The 14,042-nt window shown below is 39.0% G+C and overlaps 2 protein-coding genes across 3 annotated transcripts; one reads left to right on the top strand and one right to left on the bottom strand.

Annotated features, from left to right (window-relative positions):
• Positions 1-1,610: 1,610 nt before the first annotated feature.
• On the top strand, positions 1,611-7,742 carry tex9 (testis expressed 9). Its single transcript, XM_039795455.1, has 12 exons — positions 1,611-1,714; positions 3,536-3,669; positions 4,054-4,117; positions 4,223-4,299; positions 4,573-4,618; positions 4,783-4,862; positions 5,019-5,182; positions 5,836-5,927; positions 6,117-6,290; positions 6,399-6,533; positions 7,266-7,400; positions 7,496-7,742. The coding sequence occupies exons 1-12, from the start codon at positions 1,658-1,660 to the stop codon at positions 7,571-7,573; spliced, it is 1,236 nt and encodes a 411-aa protein (XP_039651389.1). The 5' UTR covers positions 1,611-1,657; the 3' UTR covers positions 7,574-7,742.
• Positions 6,737-12,881, bottom strand: mns1 (meiosis-specific nuclear structural 1). Of its 2 annotated transcripts, none has more exons than XM_039795453.1 (10): positions 12,637-12,881; positions 12,268-12,477; positions 11,042-11,169; positions 10,469-10,571; positions 9,848-10,077; positions 9,165-9,381; positions 8,948-9,055; positions 8,431-8,688; positions 8,085-8,210; positions 6,737-7,989 (listed from the first exon to the last, which is right to left on the bottom strand). In XM_039795453.1, the coding sequence occupies exons 1-10, from the start codon at positions 12,637-12,639 to the stop codon at positions 7,879-7,881; spliced, it is 1,494 nt and encodes a 497-aa protein (XP_039651387.1). In that variant the 5' UTR covers positions 12,640-12,881; the 3' UTR covers positions 6,737-7,878. The 2 variants fall into 2 exon arrangements, with proteins under 2 accessions (XP_039651387.1, XP_039651388.1); XM_039795454.1 differs by lacking the exon at positions 12,637-12,881 and adding an exon at positions 11,413-12,187 and having other exon boundaries at positions 12,268-12,355.
• Positions 12,882-14,042: the final 1,161 nt, after the last annotated feature.

The following is a 14,042-nucleotide window of genomic DNA, read 5'->3' as shown; positions in this document are numbered from 1 at the left end:
TTTACTTCTACTACTCCACTACATTTATTAGGTGTAGATATCAGTTACTTTTCAGATGAATATGACAGAATACTGTACACAAACACAAAGTTGGATGTTTAAGGTGTTCTACATACAGACAAAATAAATAGGCATCCTGTCTAGTGTTTTATCTGACCACAGCACCTCTTCACACGCTATGTTCTCCCTGGTCAAGCAACAGTGGGAGTTTTGCCTAGCGAATCCAGCCCTGAAAAGCCTCTACATCTATATCTGCAAGTACATCTTCCATAGCTTGCAGAAGTGGTATACGTCTGGGGATTGCGGTCATAGATGTTACAGTGAACCTGTTTGTGTTTGGTTGTGCTCTCTGCCCAGCCTCCCTCATTGTTAGATCAAAGTGGCCCCAATCTCATCAGAGATTATGGCTCATTATGGTCTGGCTCTTCCTCTTTCTCATCCTACCCCTATTACTGTACTTGCACTCCTCTTGCCACTTTCTCTCCTATGTTGGCCAAAATGCAAGAGCTCACCTGTGACCCTTTTATTGCTAAAGCTCTGATGCGTCAGAGTGGCTAGTACATTTAAGCTTAGCATTTAGCGGCAGTGTGTTGCATGTGAACACAAGAGATTTTATTTAAGAAGATCATGCTAAATGTAGACAATTGTGTGTAGTGTTTTGAAAAAAATATTTGGTTTAGAACTGCAATCTGTTTTGGCCCAAGGCCTGGAGACATCAGTCACATCTGTTTCTACAGTTAAAAGCAAACAGAATTTTTTTTTTATTGCATCAGGCTTATGATTAGTTAGTGAAAGTGTGTATGTCTGACTGAGTGTGTGTGTCTGAGTTTTGGGCTATATCGTATGTCTCAGAGGTACGTGATGGGACGGTCTGAGGTTGTGTTTTTTGTATTTATCATTCATTTATTCACTTATTACAGGTTAGTGATGATTAAAACCGCCCAGTAAATCATTGGTACCCATCTACCGTGCATCAGTGATATCTGCGAGATGCCTGCGCAGAGCCCAAAGTAAAAAAAAAAAAAGACAACAGCCCACCAGGTACAGCCTGTTCACCCTGCTGCCGTCTGGCAAGTGATACAGAAGTATCCACAGTGGTACATGGCTAAAAAGCAGCTTCTTAGGCTGTAAGACTCCACCATAATAAAATAAATAAAATAGTTTGGTTCTGTTTTTTTCAACTTGCATTTTGTTCTTCAACCCTGTGCTGAAGAATATAAATGGACCAGATGAACCAGTTGACCTCAGTCTGGAGGGAGCTTTGTCAAGTCTGAGAAAAAACAACCCTGATGTTGTCTTCAGGTATCTCTGCTTGGGCTTGAGACTTCATTTCTCTTTTTAACTTTAAACTGAAGGTTTTATTAAGGCAAATACCAATTCCATAAAGCCAGTATTTCAGCCCATTACATAGTGCTTTGTGTTAACTATTTAAGTAAATAACTTGTGTTATTAAATTATTTAACATACTCCTTTGTATTAAGGGGAAAAAAAGCATTAGACACTTCTGTGTCACTTTTAGTACTACTACTTTTGTTGTACTTTTGTTGAATGTTCGCCTTTAGATGTCCATAAAGGGCTACCGTACACACTACTAAACAAGAAGTAGTTGCTATGCAACCAGAGCCGCGTCTTCTTTCTGTGCTGTTTCTATGTCACAATGGCTGAAAGAAGTTGTGATAAAAAGGTCCGATCGTCTCAGGCCGTCGTCTCGCAGGTTTGCAGCGTCATTGTTTCATGTTTATCCCTCAAAGGTTTAAACAGAACTGTCTGTGTGCCAGCAGCTAGCTAAAGTTAAAACCTAATTATTTGTTTTCAACAGGTGAACTCGCTAGTCAACAGAGAACACAAGCTAACGTTAACTGCTCCGCTAACATTATGGTTCACGATGCTTAGATAGCTAGCTAGCTAATACACGGCTCAACAGTTCTGTCGCTTCCAAAATAACAGTGGAAGACAAAAATGTGCGTTATGAATATTTATATCATAATTCATAAGAATGCTGAATGGTATGGCTGAAAAATAGACAGGGCACCAAGCTAATCCCATGCAGTTGTGATTTTGTCCACAGACATCGGTCACACATTGCTTTCATTCAATGTTCCCATTGTGGAAAACATTTAATACAAAGGGGCAAACTGCCGTGCTTATTTTAACTTTACCTTTAAATACAACATGCAAAACCATAAATCACACTAATCTTACCACTTTCTGTTGAAGTACAATTTAGAGGTTGTATATGCCTTTCAGTTAATCAGGAAGATCCGTGACCACTTAGCTGAAAAGAGTGGGAGTGCAGGGGTAAGAGGTATAATATTGTGTACAGCCTGAGTGACTGATACTGGCCGATATCCATCCATCCATCCATCCATCCGTCCGTTCATCCGTCTGTCCATACGTCCGTCCGTCTATCCATCCATTTATCCATCCATCCGTCTGTCCATCCATCCATCCATCCATCTTCATCTGCTTCTCACCCTATCTTTAATGGTGATGCCAGCCACCCTCCTGAGAAAACCCATTTCGGCCACTTGTACCCTCGATCTAGTTTTTCGGTCATGACCCAGCCAGGGGCGTAGCCCAAAATTCTGCGCCCTGTAGAAAGGCATTTTTTATGGGCCTTTTCCCGCATCCACAGCTATTTATTATAGCATCTTTTTGGGCCCATCATGAGGTCATCATAGGTGAGGGTAAGAACAGTAATTGACCGGTAGATCGGTAGCCCTCGCCTCCAGCGTTCCAAGCTCTCTTGTCGCCGCTCGACAGAAGCTGCGGCCAGGTAAAATACCGCTGAATACGCTGAGCTGCGGTCCGCGCATATTCAGAATACCGTGGCAGACCGTCACTGTGTCAGTAAGGTCAAGGGCCGCGCGTTGGATGAAGAGCGGTGCGGGGGCGGGCTGCACCGTGGCGGCCGGGCGGCGGCAAACTCAGCCACCAGTCGCTCACTGATGAGTCCTCCATCTGTGCCTGGCTCCAGAGGGGGGCCCTGGGCTTCCTCCTGGCAGGGTCAGTCCTCCTCTTCCTCAGTGATTCATAAGGTCTTTTTGAACCATTTTTAGTCTGGCCCCTCGCCTGAGACCACTTTGCCATGGGAGACCCAACTAGGAGCACCAGGTTCAACAGCCCCAGGTTCATAGGGACACACAAACCATGCATCCCGGAGAGGTGGAGGCTGAACTGAATGGACACAGTATCGATATTTTAGAGTTGAAAAAATCTGATTTTGATATATCGGCTGATATTTGTTTTCTAACATTAACACACAACATACACAAACATTTTTTTTAAAGAATTGTGACCACTCTGTACTGAGCAGGACACTTCATAGTTGAAAAATAAACTAAATGCCATTTCTGTGCTGCAGTTTCTTCTTACTTATCAGCCAATACACTGATATGTCTACCAATTTATCAGTCAGACTTGGGAAAAAACAAGGTGAAATTTATATTATAATCCAATCTCATCATGAAATGTGAAATTTCACCTCAGCGAATCAATGTTACAATGCTGCTCTCTGCTGCTCTGTCTTGTTTAGCACACGAAACGTCTGTCCTCCAGCAGTAAGGCTGAGAGGTCCAAGAGGGTTGAAGGAAAACCGCCGGCAAAATCTGCATCTGGTCCAAAAAAGAAGAACACAGATGACCTTTTTGCTAAGGAAGAACAATACAAGTAAGGCTACCTGTTGCAATAGCTGCTGGCTTTGCTTTGATTCAGTTTGAATGGATTTATGTAAAAGGCCTTTAGATGAACCCTTCGGACTAATTTTGGTTTATTATTTTTAATCTCTTTTGATCTAGTTGAACTCTATTGGACTCCTTCTGCTTCAGTTGATTCTGTCATTAAACCCGGAGAGAAATTCCTCACATTGTAAAATTACAATTAATAATCATAAGTGACTTTACCTTAACATTTTAGTAAATGCCTCTAATTACCTTAATATCACAAGTAAGAGAGTCAATATGCCAAAAAACAATCAAATGAGGGTTTTCTGTCTGTCAAAGTTGCCCTAAGGCACCACGTGGTGTAAATATTTCTCCATCTTATTTCCTTCAGACTTTTAAATGCAGAGCTGGAAGCCAAAACGGCAGATCTAGTAAGGCAGGCAGAACAACTTATGGTAAGTTATCAGCATGTTCACATCAATGAGGTGAACAATAACACATTTTTTTGCTGAGACTTGCTCTAAAAGGGAATCTGGCTGTTGGTGTTTATTGGATTTTAGAGAGAACAGAGTGAAGTTCTGGCAAAACCATTATCCACCCTCCTGCTCACGGACATCGAGAATGAAGAGGAGTCAAGGTAATAACCATCTGAGGCTCAGATCTTTGGAGGCTTTAGGCATGCCACAAGAATGACTGTTGACATTTGCGTGGTTCATTTTCTTCGTGGTTTATTTTCTTGCGACCACTGCAAAAGTCTACATTTATTCCAGTGAAGCCTCCATACAGACCATTCAAATATTCATTGTTACTTAAAGCAGTGTAAGAGAAAGAACAAAATTACCAATTTCTTTCTTTCTCTTTGTATATAATTTCTTTCTTTCTGTATATATATACATCTATTCACCTACAGGATAATGAAGCCTCAACAGTGCACTGTGCAGGAGCCCGGTGTGAAGGTATCAGTTCAGTTTCTGAAGTTCAGCTGTCTGTATTTCTAAAATCTGGAGACACTTTGCTCAACAGACACTAGTTTCCAAACCACATGTATAATTTGTTAATGCTGTAGGCCTACATTGACGATGTTTTATTTTTTTTATATTTGCCTTGTTTTTCTTGGCAGGTGAGCACAATAAGAGTCACATCAACATCACACAACATGTGTACTGGAAGACAAGGAAATGAGCCTCACTGGAAAACAGCGTAAGTTTGATTGTTAATCATTTTTAGAGCCATTTCCAACTTTTGTTATTTCTAAGAAAATAACACGGTGTAGGACATACATTTGGTTAAATATATTCTGCAGTAACATTCCTCATAAGGCCACTAAAAAAGGTCACGATGTTCCGTTGATTTCAGAACCCCAAAGATGTCTCATGTGGATGATTTAGCAGCTGTAGCAGACTCAGCTGATTGTTTCCTGGCAAAGACGATACGTAGCATGGAGGAGAAGATGAACGACACCGTGATTCATGAAAACGTTGTGGATGATTTGGCTAACGCTGGAGACAATGTAGGATCAGGTATGTTTATGTCACTTTGTGAAAAGTAAACCCCGGTTTTATTCATTAATAGTGATGAATCATTTCAAATAAAACATTTTTAAATTTTGCAAATATTTATGTAACGTGAGGGTTCGCTATGTGGTGGTTGTATCACTCTACATAAGAAGGAACAGCTGGATGGAGACAGATAACGTTGTTAAGCAGCACTTTACTGTTCTTCACACTTTATCAGCTCTACAACATCAACAACACTTCCTCGTTTTACTTAATCACATGTCGCCAAACTAACCAATCCGACGCTAGTAGAACTTGAGGTAAACATTTAAATATGCAAGTACTGACTGTTTAAACACATATGTAAATAGTTAACTGTATAAACACTGTAAATACATTTTTTGTAAATTAACTCAAATATATGAATTAACTTGTAAATCTTACATTTATGTAAAGACATGTTATTTTGTCTTAGAATTACCAAAAACTCCACAGGTTTTAACAAGACATTTATTATACGGTCATACAATCTGTGTTAGCTCTTTTTGCAAATACTTATGATATGCGAGTTCTGAATGTATTTTATCACAACAAATGATACATTCATATTTGTTACATTTTCTGGGGGGGGTAGGGCTTCTAAGTCTGATTGTGTTGCTCGGTTATGTTTTGTTAAGGCGTTTCAGATGCTCAAATACGAGTTCTGAAGGCAAAACTACGGATCATGCAAGAGGAACTGGATCAACTCTCATGTGAATATTATAAGAAGGTAATGTAAAATATGGAGATAAACAATGATTCAACTAGAACTGTTATTGCCCCTGCTTATCAGCAGAGGGGGACAGAGCTTCAGTCAAACAGCCGTGAACCATCCAGTGAGGGGGAAAAAAACAGATGGCTTTAAACTCAAATAGTGACGCCATTGTTTGTAGACAACATTGTGTTTCTGTTGTTGCAGGATGACGAAAACGCTAAACTTAGTGCAAAACTGAAGGAGCTTGAGGAGGATCGAGCCAGACTGCAGAAAACAACAAACATCCAGCAGACACAGATTGAGAAGCACAGAGCTTTGGCTCACGAGTCGGACAAAAAATGCGACGGTCTTCAAGTGCAAGTGTCCGCTTTACACAAGGTCTGTCAAAGACTGACAATAGACTGCAAAATATCAATGCTTTCTTAACAACAAACTGTTAAATGTGACACCATCTTCCATTACTCATGTGTGATCACTTCCTGGCAGGAAATAGAAAATCTGAATAGATCCCAGAAACAAGCAGCGGGCGTCCACGGCACTGTGGAGGTCCGTCTGAACAGAGCCTTGGAGGAGGTGGAGAGGTTAAAGACTCAACTCAACAAGATGAAACAGATGAACAAGGTAAGCAAATTACAGTGCTGATAAACACGTCATCTAATTATTCAAATTAGATTTTCTCTTTATTACTTCCAGACTTTCATTGCAGAAATAACCTAAACAAATAAAATTGAATCCAGTGTGCATTTAAAAGAATTGAAAATTATACAGAGAGTAATATAAACATATAAAACGTGATGTAATGAAACAATTAAAAAAAGAACATATTTATAACAATCACAAATAATTGAATCTTTATTTGAATATAAACAATCTATTCCACTTGGAGAGGGCATATCAGCAAAATGCTGTGTTACAGGGATCATTTAATATGGCTGTTTTTAAGGTCATGTAATTACGAGTGTCTTAGTGTTGTAGATTTAAGATCAAAAGGAAAATGATAATGCATCATTTTAGATAAAAGATCCTCCACAAAGTGATGTCAAAAACAGGGAGTGATAACCTGACCTATACAACAAAACCGTAGCACGCAGGGAGATCAGGAGGCTCTCATGTATATTAGCAGCTGAATGTTAAGCTGCACAGTAGACTTGAAAATATCTGTGGACAACATAGAATATGATATTTGAAAATGGAAAGAGGAAAGTTCATTTAGCTCTTTTAGATTTACATTAAAGCAGCAGCTTCAACTGAATTTCAGTTTTAACTGTTTGAAAATGAGACCTCAGGTTGCACAAACGTTAGGATCTGCTCCACTTCTACTAACTTCAGTCTTTAAAATGATTTTTAAATTAGGACAAGATAAGCGAGGAACATCAGAGTAAAGAAAATCTACTTGCTGAAAACAAAATGCTAAAAAAACAGAAAGCAGAACTCATCGTGGGTTTCAAGAAACAGCTCAAGCTGATTGACATCCTCAAAAGACAAAAGGTAAGTGTCTCTACCCGGTCATATACCCTGTTAATACCCACCGTCATTATTTCATCAAAACCTCAACGGACTGAGTTTTTCTTTGTTTTGTGCAGATGCATTTTGAAGCTGCCAAGCTGCTGTCGTTCACAGAAGACGAGTTCATGAAAGCTCTAGACTGGGGGAAGTCGTAAACACGGAGAGGTTCACATATATAGAAGACTTTGAATTCAGAGGGAATTTAGAGATTTGTCTCCCAATTATGATCACATTTAGCCACCAGACAACCTCACATCTTTTCTGGAATGATTTTAATTAAGATCCTGTCAACAAAATCCTAATGAATAAAAACATGTCCTAAAATGATTTTGTTGTTTCTGAATGCTAAACAAGTGCTATCATAAATACTGAGAAATTAAGAACTTTGAATTGCGACTTAGCTCACTGTAACCTTAAACTGCCATCAGGTGACGTAGCGTGCAAGTTCAGATTCAAAGATTTAATCATCGCCTTCCCAGCCGTCGTCAGAAAAGATATCTGCCTGACGTGTTTTAAAGTTTTTTCTGAAGTCTTCATCAAAGTGCTCCAGGTCGTCTTCACGGAGCAAGCCCTGAGAATAAATACGCTCATGGTCATACACGTGTTTGATTTACAGAAGATACAGACCTGTGGAACATGATTTATGATTCATACACTGCATCATACCTTTGGTAGGTATCCAAGGAGTTTTGTTGCATGGCGTTTAAGAAGTCGCTGCCTCTCCTCTTCAATTATCTGCCGACGCAGCGCCTCCCTCTCCTGCTCAATCGCTCGCTCTTGAGCCTCCAGTTCCTTGAAGAGAGAGACCAATGTTATTTTCAAAGCAGGTCATTCAAAACTGATATTACAATCAAAGATGCACAGTGTAATATTTACAATGTGTTTCGCTTATGTTCCTCAGATAAATCTTTCACTTTCTGCGGTAGAATGTCTTAGCATTAACCCCCCCCCCCCCCGTACACTACAACAGCATCCCCTTATTCTTGATGTAATTATGCACAGTGGTTCGTACCATGTCAGCCTCATGCTGCCGTCTTCTGTCCTCGATCAGTTTCTCCACCTCGCGCTTGTGCTCAAGTTGCTTCATGCGTCGTTTCTGAGCGTTCATCTGCTCCAACCGATCGTCCTCGGCAAACTTAGCCATCATCATTTTCCTGAAGGCCTCCTCCTCCTCTTTCTCTGCCTGCCTCCGCATCTCTTTGAAAGCCATCTGCTGCTGGCAGGTCTGCTGCAACATCAGCCTCTGTCTGATTTTCTTCTCCATCTCTTCCTGTTAGATGGAAGTTAAAAAAATTACATTAAGATCATTCATTTGCGCTTATAAATTCAAGCCCCGGAGCAATCAGGAGTCCATGTAGGTCTCTTGTCTCATAATGGTCTTTTTTTTTTTTTTTAAACAGTTTTATAAATATAAAAATTTGAATCGATAGTTACTACTTGTAATCATTACTTGCACCCCTATTATTAGAAAATAGATTGGCTGAGCATGGATGCTTAAAAAGGTGAGACAGTAAAGCAATGATACTTACAAGGTCTCTTTGCCTGTTAGCCTCTTCTTGTTCTTCTAAATAAAGTTCCTCACGGACTCGCTCCATCTCTTCACGCTGCTGCCTCTCCTCTTCGATCTTCTCAGACAGCTAGAGGAGAACAGAGAGGTGTGATTCTTGGTGCCAAATACAGCCACGTGCTACTAAACGAACAGATAAAAATATGCGGCATAAAAAAAAAAAAAAAAGTTGTCCCAACTATTTTATGAAGATGTTCCTTTGCTTCTTCTCTCTCTTTGATCTTAGCCATTCTGTTCTCCTGCAGGTGCTCCTGATGGCTGGCAAACTCCATGATGCGTTTGTTCTCGGCCTCCATCTTTTCTTGCTCCATGCGTCTCCACTCGGCCTGCTGTTTCTTGAATTCTTCAATGTGCTGCTGAGTGGCTCTGACCTTCTCCAGTTTCAGCTGTCTCTCCCTTCAAGGAAAAAACACACACACACACACACATACACATACACATAAACACACATACATATATATACATATATATACACATACATACATATATATATATATATATATATATATATATATATTTTTTTTTTTTTATAAATCCAGCATTAATGTTTTTTTTTTTGGGAAAGAAACAGATGCTAGTAGCCACTTTATTTATGCAGCAGTGAACCAGTGAATTAAAAACATTTCAATTGAATGCAAAGGCAATTTCGCAGTTCCATGGATATTAAATGATTTGACTGAACATATCTACTTTCTTAAATTCAACAGATCAGTATAAGCATGCCCAATATAAATAAATTTTTTTCTCACACTAATATTTTACCCTTTGACTGCTGTGTTTATCCAAAAAAAAAAAAAAGTACCGGTATGCATTGTGCATTCCTGTTAAAGACTTTTAAGAATTTGGAAAGCGAAGGACTCACATCTGATCCTCCTCGTAAATCTTCCTGACAATCTCATCAACCATGAGCTTCTCTTTGAGGAACTCCTCGTATGCCTCTTGTCTCTTGCGCTCTCTCTCCAGGAGTTGCTGCTCCAGCTGTCTCTGATACTGCGCCAGCTCCTCGTGGCGTTTCTGCTCCAGCTTCTGCTTCTCAACGGCTGCTCGCTCATGTTCGCTCTTCATCTTGCGTGCTAAGTCCGCCTCCTCACGCTAATGTCAGAAGAAAAAAAACATACACACAGTATATAGCCTGTAGGAAATAGCGTGTATTTAGAATTGTGTAAAGTTAAGGAGCTAGGAGGAATAAGAATCTTTTTACTAAACTGACCCGAAGTATAATTTTAACTACTTTGATAAATATGGGCCCTGATGCATAATAAGCTAATCAAACCTTTTCTCAACAAACTGTACAAAATGAATAGTCCCTAACTGCATTTTCTATATTTAATAACAATGGATTACTGCCTGGTGGCTAATATGCAAAGAAAAGCATCCAGTTATTTAAAGTACAATATTTTGAGGAACAGACTCCATCTTTCACCACAAGCGGTTCAGATTTGTTTTTTGGTAAATTATTGAAATTAACGAGGACGGTGCTCACCATTGTGTCAAACCTCATAGCTTCCTGCTCAGCGATCTGTGCAGCTCTTTCCTTATTCACATATGCAGACTTCAGCTTTGACTCCAGCTCTCGAAGCTCAATGCTGAAAAATATTTAAATAGACTTTTTGTCATTGCAGTTTTTATTCACTTACTGTAGGTATACATAAACAAACAATATCCTTACACTATGTACAAAGGCTTATGATACATAAACATCTACCAGTTATAACAGTACAACCAAGGCATTACCTTGTCCCAGAGGTGCTATAAGCTAAAAAAACTGTCCCATGCCCTCTTAAAATTCCCATCATCATTATTGATCCTAGCTAACGTGTTCATGCTATACTATTTCTAACATAAATTCCATCCACTTTCTAATATCCGGGGGTGATGTATTTTTCCATAATCTCAGAGTAATTTCGCCAGCGGCCTTATCACTGTGAAATATTGGGCATTTCTGTTTGGTCCCCCAATTTACATAATCTTGGTATTTATATAGAGTTAAAAGAAATTATGAAGAATAGTAATGAAGAGACCAAAGCAGACATGATAATGCAGTAAGTGTGCATACCTGTTCTCTTTAATACACTGCCTCATTTTCTCTTCCCTTTGTGTCTCATAGTTGATGCGGGCCAGCTCTTTAGCCATTCTCTCCTCTTGTTCAAGTTGCTTTTCTCGGTTTATTTTCTCCTCCTTTGCCTGCAAGTCAAGTTTAATTATAATGATCTGCATCTTAGTTTAGGTAAATTACAAGTAATATCTTGATGATACAGTTTATTGTTGTGTTGTGTAAAGCACTGCTTTTCAAATTTGGCTGTGGTTTTGGCAATTGCCAATAAAACAGAAATTAACTATTAATAAATGTAGACTATTGTCCATTTCCTCTCAATTTCTCCATGTTAACCACAAAATGAGGTTGCTTTAAAAACGAAAAATTCTTACATGTTTTCACCTGTTTGAAACATCTGAATTGGAATCCACATTTGTGATTTTTTTTCAGCAGAAATTAAAGGGCAGTTCAGTCTGATTATCAGATCAAGTTCTACTCTACAGTAAAAGAAACATTCATTGTCACTAGAAAAGGATGCATCACTGTAGAACAAACAAACAAAAAGTTCAGTACACAGTGATGAACACATGGATGGGATAGACTGTAAAACGAATTGCCCCTTGGGGGATTAAGAAAGTTTTCTGTATCTGTATCTGAAAATGTTCTGGAATTGAACCTTAAAATAAGTGCAAGGAAGTCTATTTAACAATTATATTAAATGTCCTCATAATAACTGTATGACCTCTTTAATGTGGTCATAACAGTACAGTAGAAGATTCAAGGAAAACCTGACACCATCTCCACTACTACCTCACTTCTTTGCACTACAGTTGTTCAGTCATATTGTACAGTGTGCATATACACATTGCTATATATTTTTTCTTCAAAGCTACTATTACTGAAGTGTTTTTAATTCTACATTTGTTTATATTTTACTGTATATTTTATATAGTCTTATTTATACAATGTCTGTCTGGCATGAACTGGGCTGCAAATAAACTTTACTGTGCAATCCTGTATAGTATGACAACAAAGCTAATCCGTGTTTTTTTTGTTGATGTTTTAGGCCCAATGGTCACAAGTGTTTGTTCTGCTCTTAGACAAGAAATGGAGATGGGAAGGTCTGGAACACAGTTTGCTGCTGGAGGTGGGTGGCAAGAACTTTTTCTAAAAAAAAAAAACATAATTGAGACTAGCAACTTGTTAACTGTCTAACATTATCTGCACAACAGAATAACATACAGTACCTTCAGCAGAGCGCTCTCCATTTGCCTCTCCTTGAGTTCGTCCTGCACCTGTCGCAGGTATCTCCTCTTCTCAGAGTTCTCCTCGTCCCGCACACCGGCCTGCAGCTGCCGTTCTCGGTCCACACGCCGGGCCTCCTGCTGCCTGAGCTGCTCCTGGTTCTGGCGCTGAGACATTAACCTCTGCTGCTGGCTGTACGTCCACTTACGACTCTGTCCCAGTGAAAAAGATACATAAGAAACCATTTAATAATCTAAACAGGTGAGCAGGAACAAGTGCTGCGTTAACATTGTGGTAACTTAGCTAGCTGCTCTGTTTGTAGCAGTGAAGCTAATGTTAACTCCAACTTCGGTTTGGCAACAAGGATTTACCATATTTGCGGGGCTTTTCGTCGATTCCCGCCTTGTTGGATTTACTCCTCCTAACTCTTTAATTCGTAAACAACTCTGGATTAATTAACTTGCATTTAGATGCACGGTCGTCATGAGCGATTCATTTGCCGTTGTTAACCTGAGGTGACGCTGGGGTTTCCTCGGTTGTTTGGCGTTTCGTTGTCCTGGGAACGCCGCGGTCCCCATACGTTCACCCAATTAAACTGAACGTTGACAATGACGTCAGGCTCGGAGAACTCAAAAGTGCGAGTCGTGTCCACGGTCTATGGTCGTGTCGCGAGTCTCCTTCACTATCAACGATCGAACATTTTGTAATACGAAACCAGAATCAGTTTTGCACTTATTTGGTGTGTTTTTTAAATGTATATTTGTACATGTAACGTATATACTTACATCTTCACCAACACTGGTCATTCTGTTGCAGTTGTGAAGACTGATTGTTACATTAAATGTTTTATTGTAGCCTAAATGTGTTAATTTCACATACATAAAGCATTATTGTTTTTACTATTAATTGTATTAGTTTCAATTTCATAAAATGTATGCTTATTTGCACAATAGTACATCTGGCTGTCTGTTTTTTGGATTGTTTAATAACCACTGACAGATTTCTAATTTATAAGCAGAAATGTTTCTCTCTCACACTCAATTACTACAATCACTTAAAACCTACAAATACCAAAAAGTGCCATGGTGTTTAAAGTGTGTATTTGTTGAATGCATCTATTCTATTACAATATGTTGTATAGCCTATGGTAATGGTATCAAATCAAATGCGGCTTTCAAGAGCAACATTCAGAAAAAAAACACCCAAAGACTCAAACCTCATATATGAAAGATTTATTTACATAACAGGAAAACACTGATCCAAACCCAGTTGAGGAAAATGTGTCCTAGGCAAAAAACAATATCTTTAGAGGAATGTATTCAAAACAGACTCAGGGTTACATTTACAGTGCCATCATAGACATGGATGCATTTACAGACTTGCTCAAAATATACTAATAGTGAGAGTGAAAAACCTTTTAAAAACCTATGAAATAAACAATGACTTTGAAGTCACACAAAGTAAACAAATCATATTGTATAAAATAATCCCAGAGCTACAAGGAGCTAGACTTTTTTCTTTTTTTTTTACCATAGTTGCAAGCAACTTTCATCAACCAACAGCTGGGGCGTAAACATTGGTTGACAGATTTCATCGAGTTGAAGTGTCGTGCTCAGTACATCCATCAAAAGTAATGTGTTTACAAATCTTTTACAAGCCGGCACATTCAACACAGTTAAAAGTATTATTCTGCTCACTCCTCAAATAGTTGTGGTTATTTTCCACCTACTTCCTACCACTGTGTAATTCTTCTGTTTTATCCACACGTTTCACAGAT

Source organism: Perca fluviatilis, chromosome 3, assembly GCF_010015445.1.
Source record: "Perca fluviatilis chromosome 3, GENO_Pfluv_1.0, whole genome shotgun sequence".
In the NCBI taxonomy this organism is placed as follows: domain Eukaryota; kingdom Metazoa; phylum Chordata; class Actinopteri; order Perciformes; family Percidae; genus Perca; species Perca fluviatilis.
Note: the sequence above shows the minus strand (reverse complement) of the source record. Positions and strands in the feature narration are given on the sequence as shown.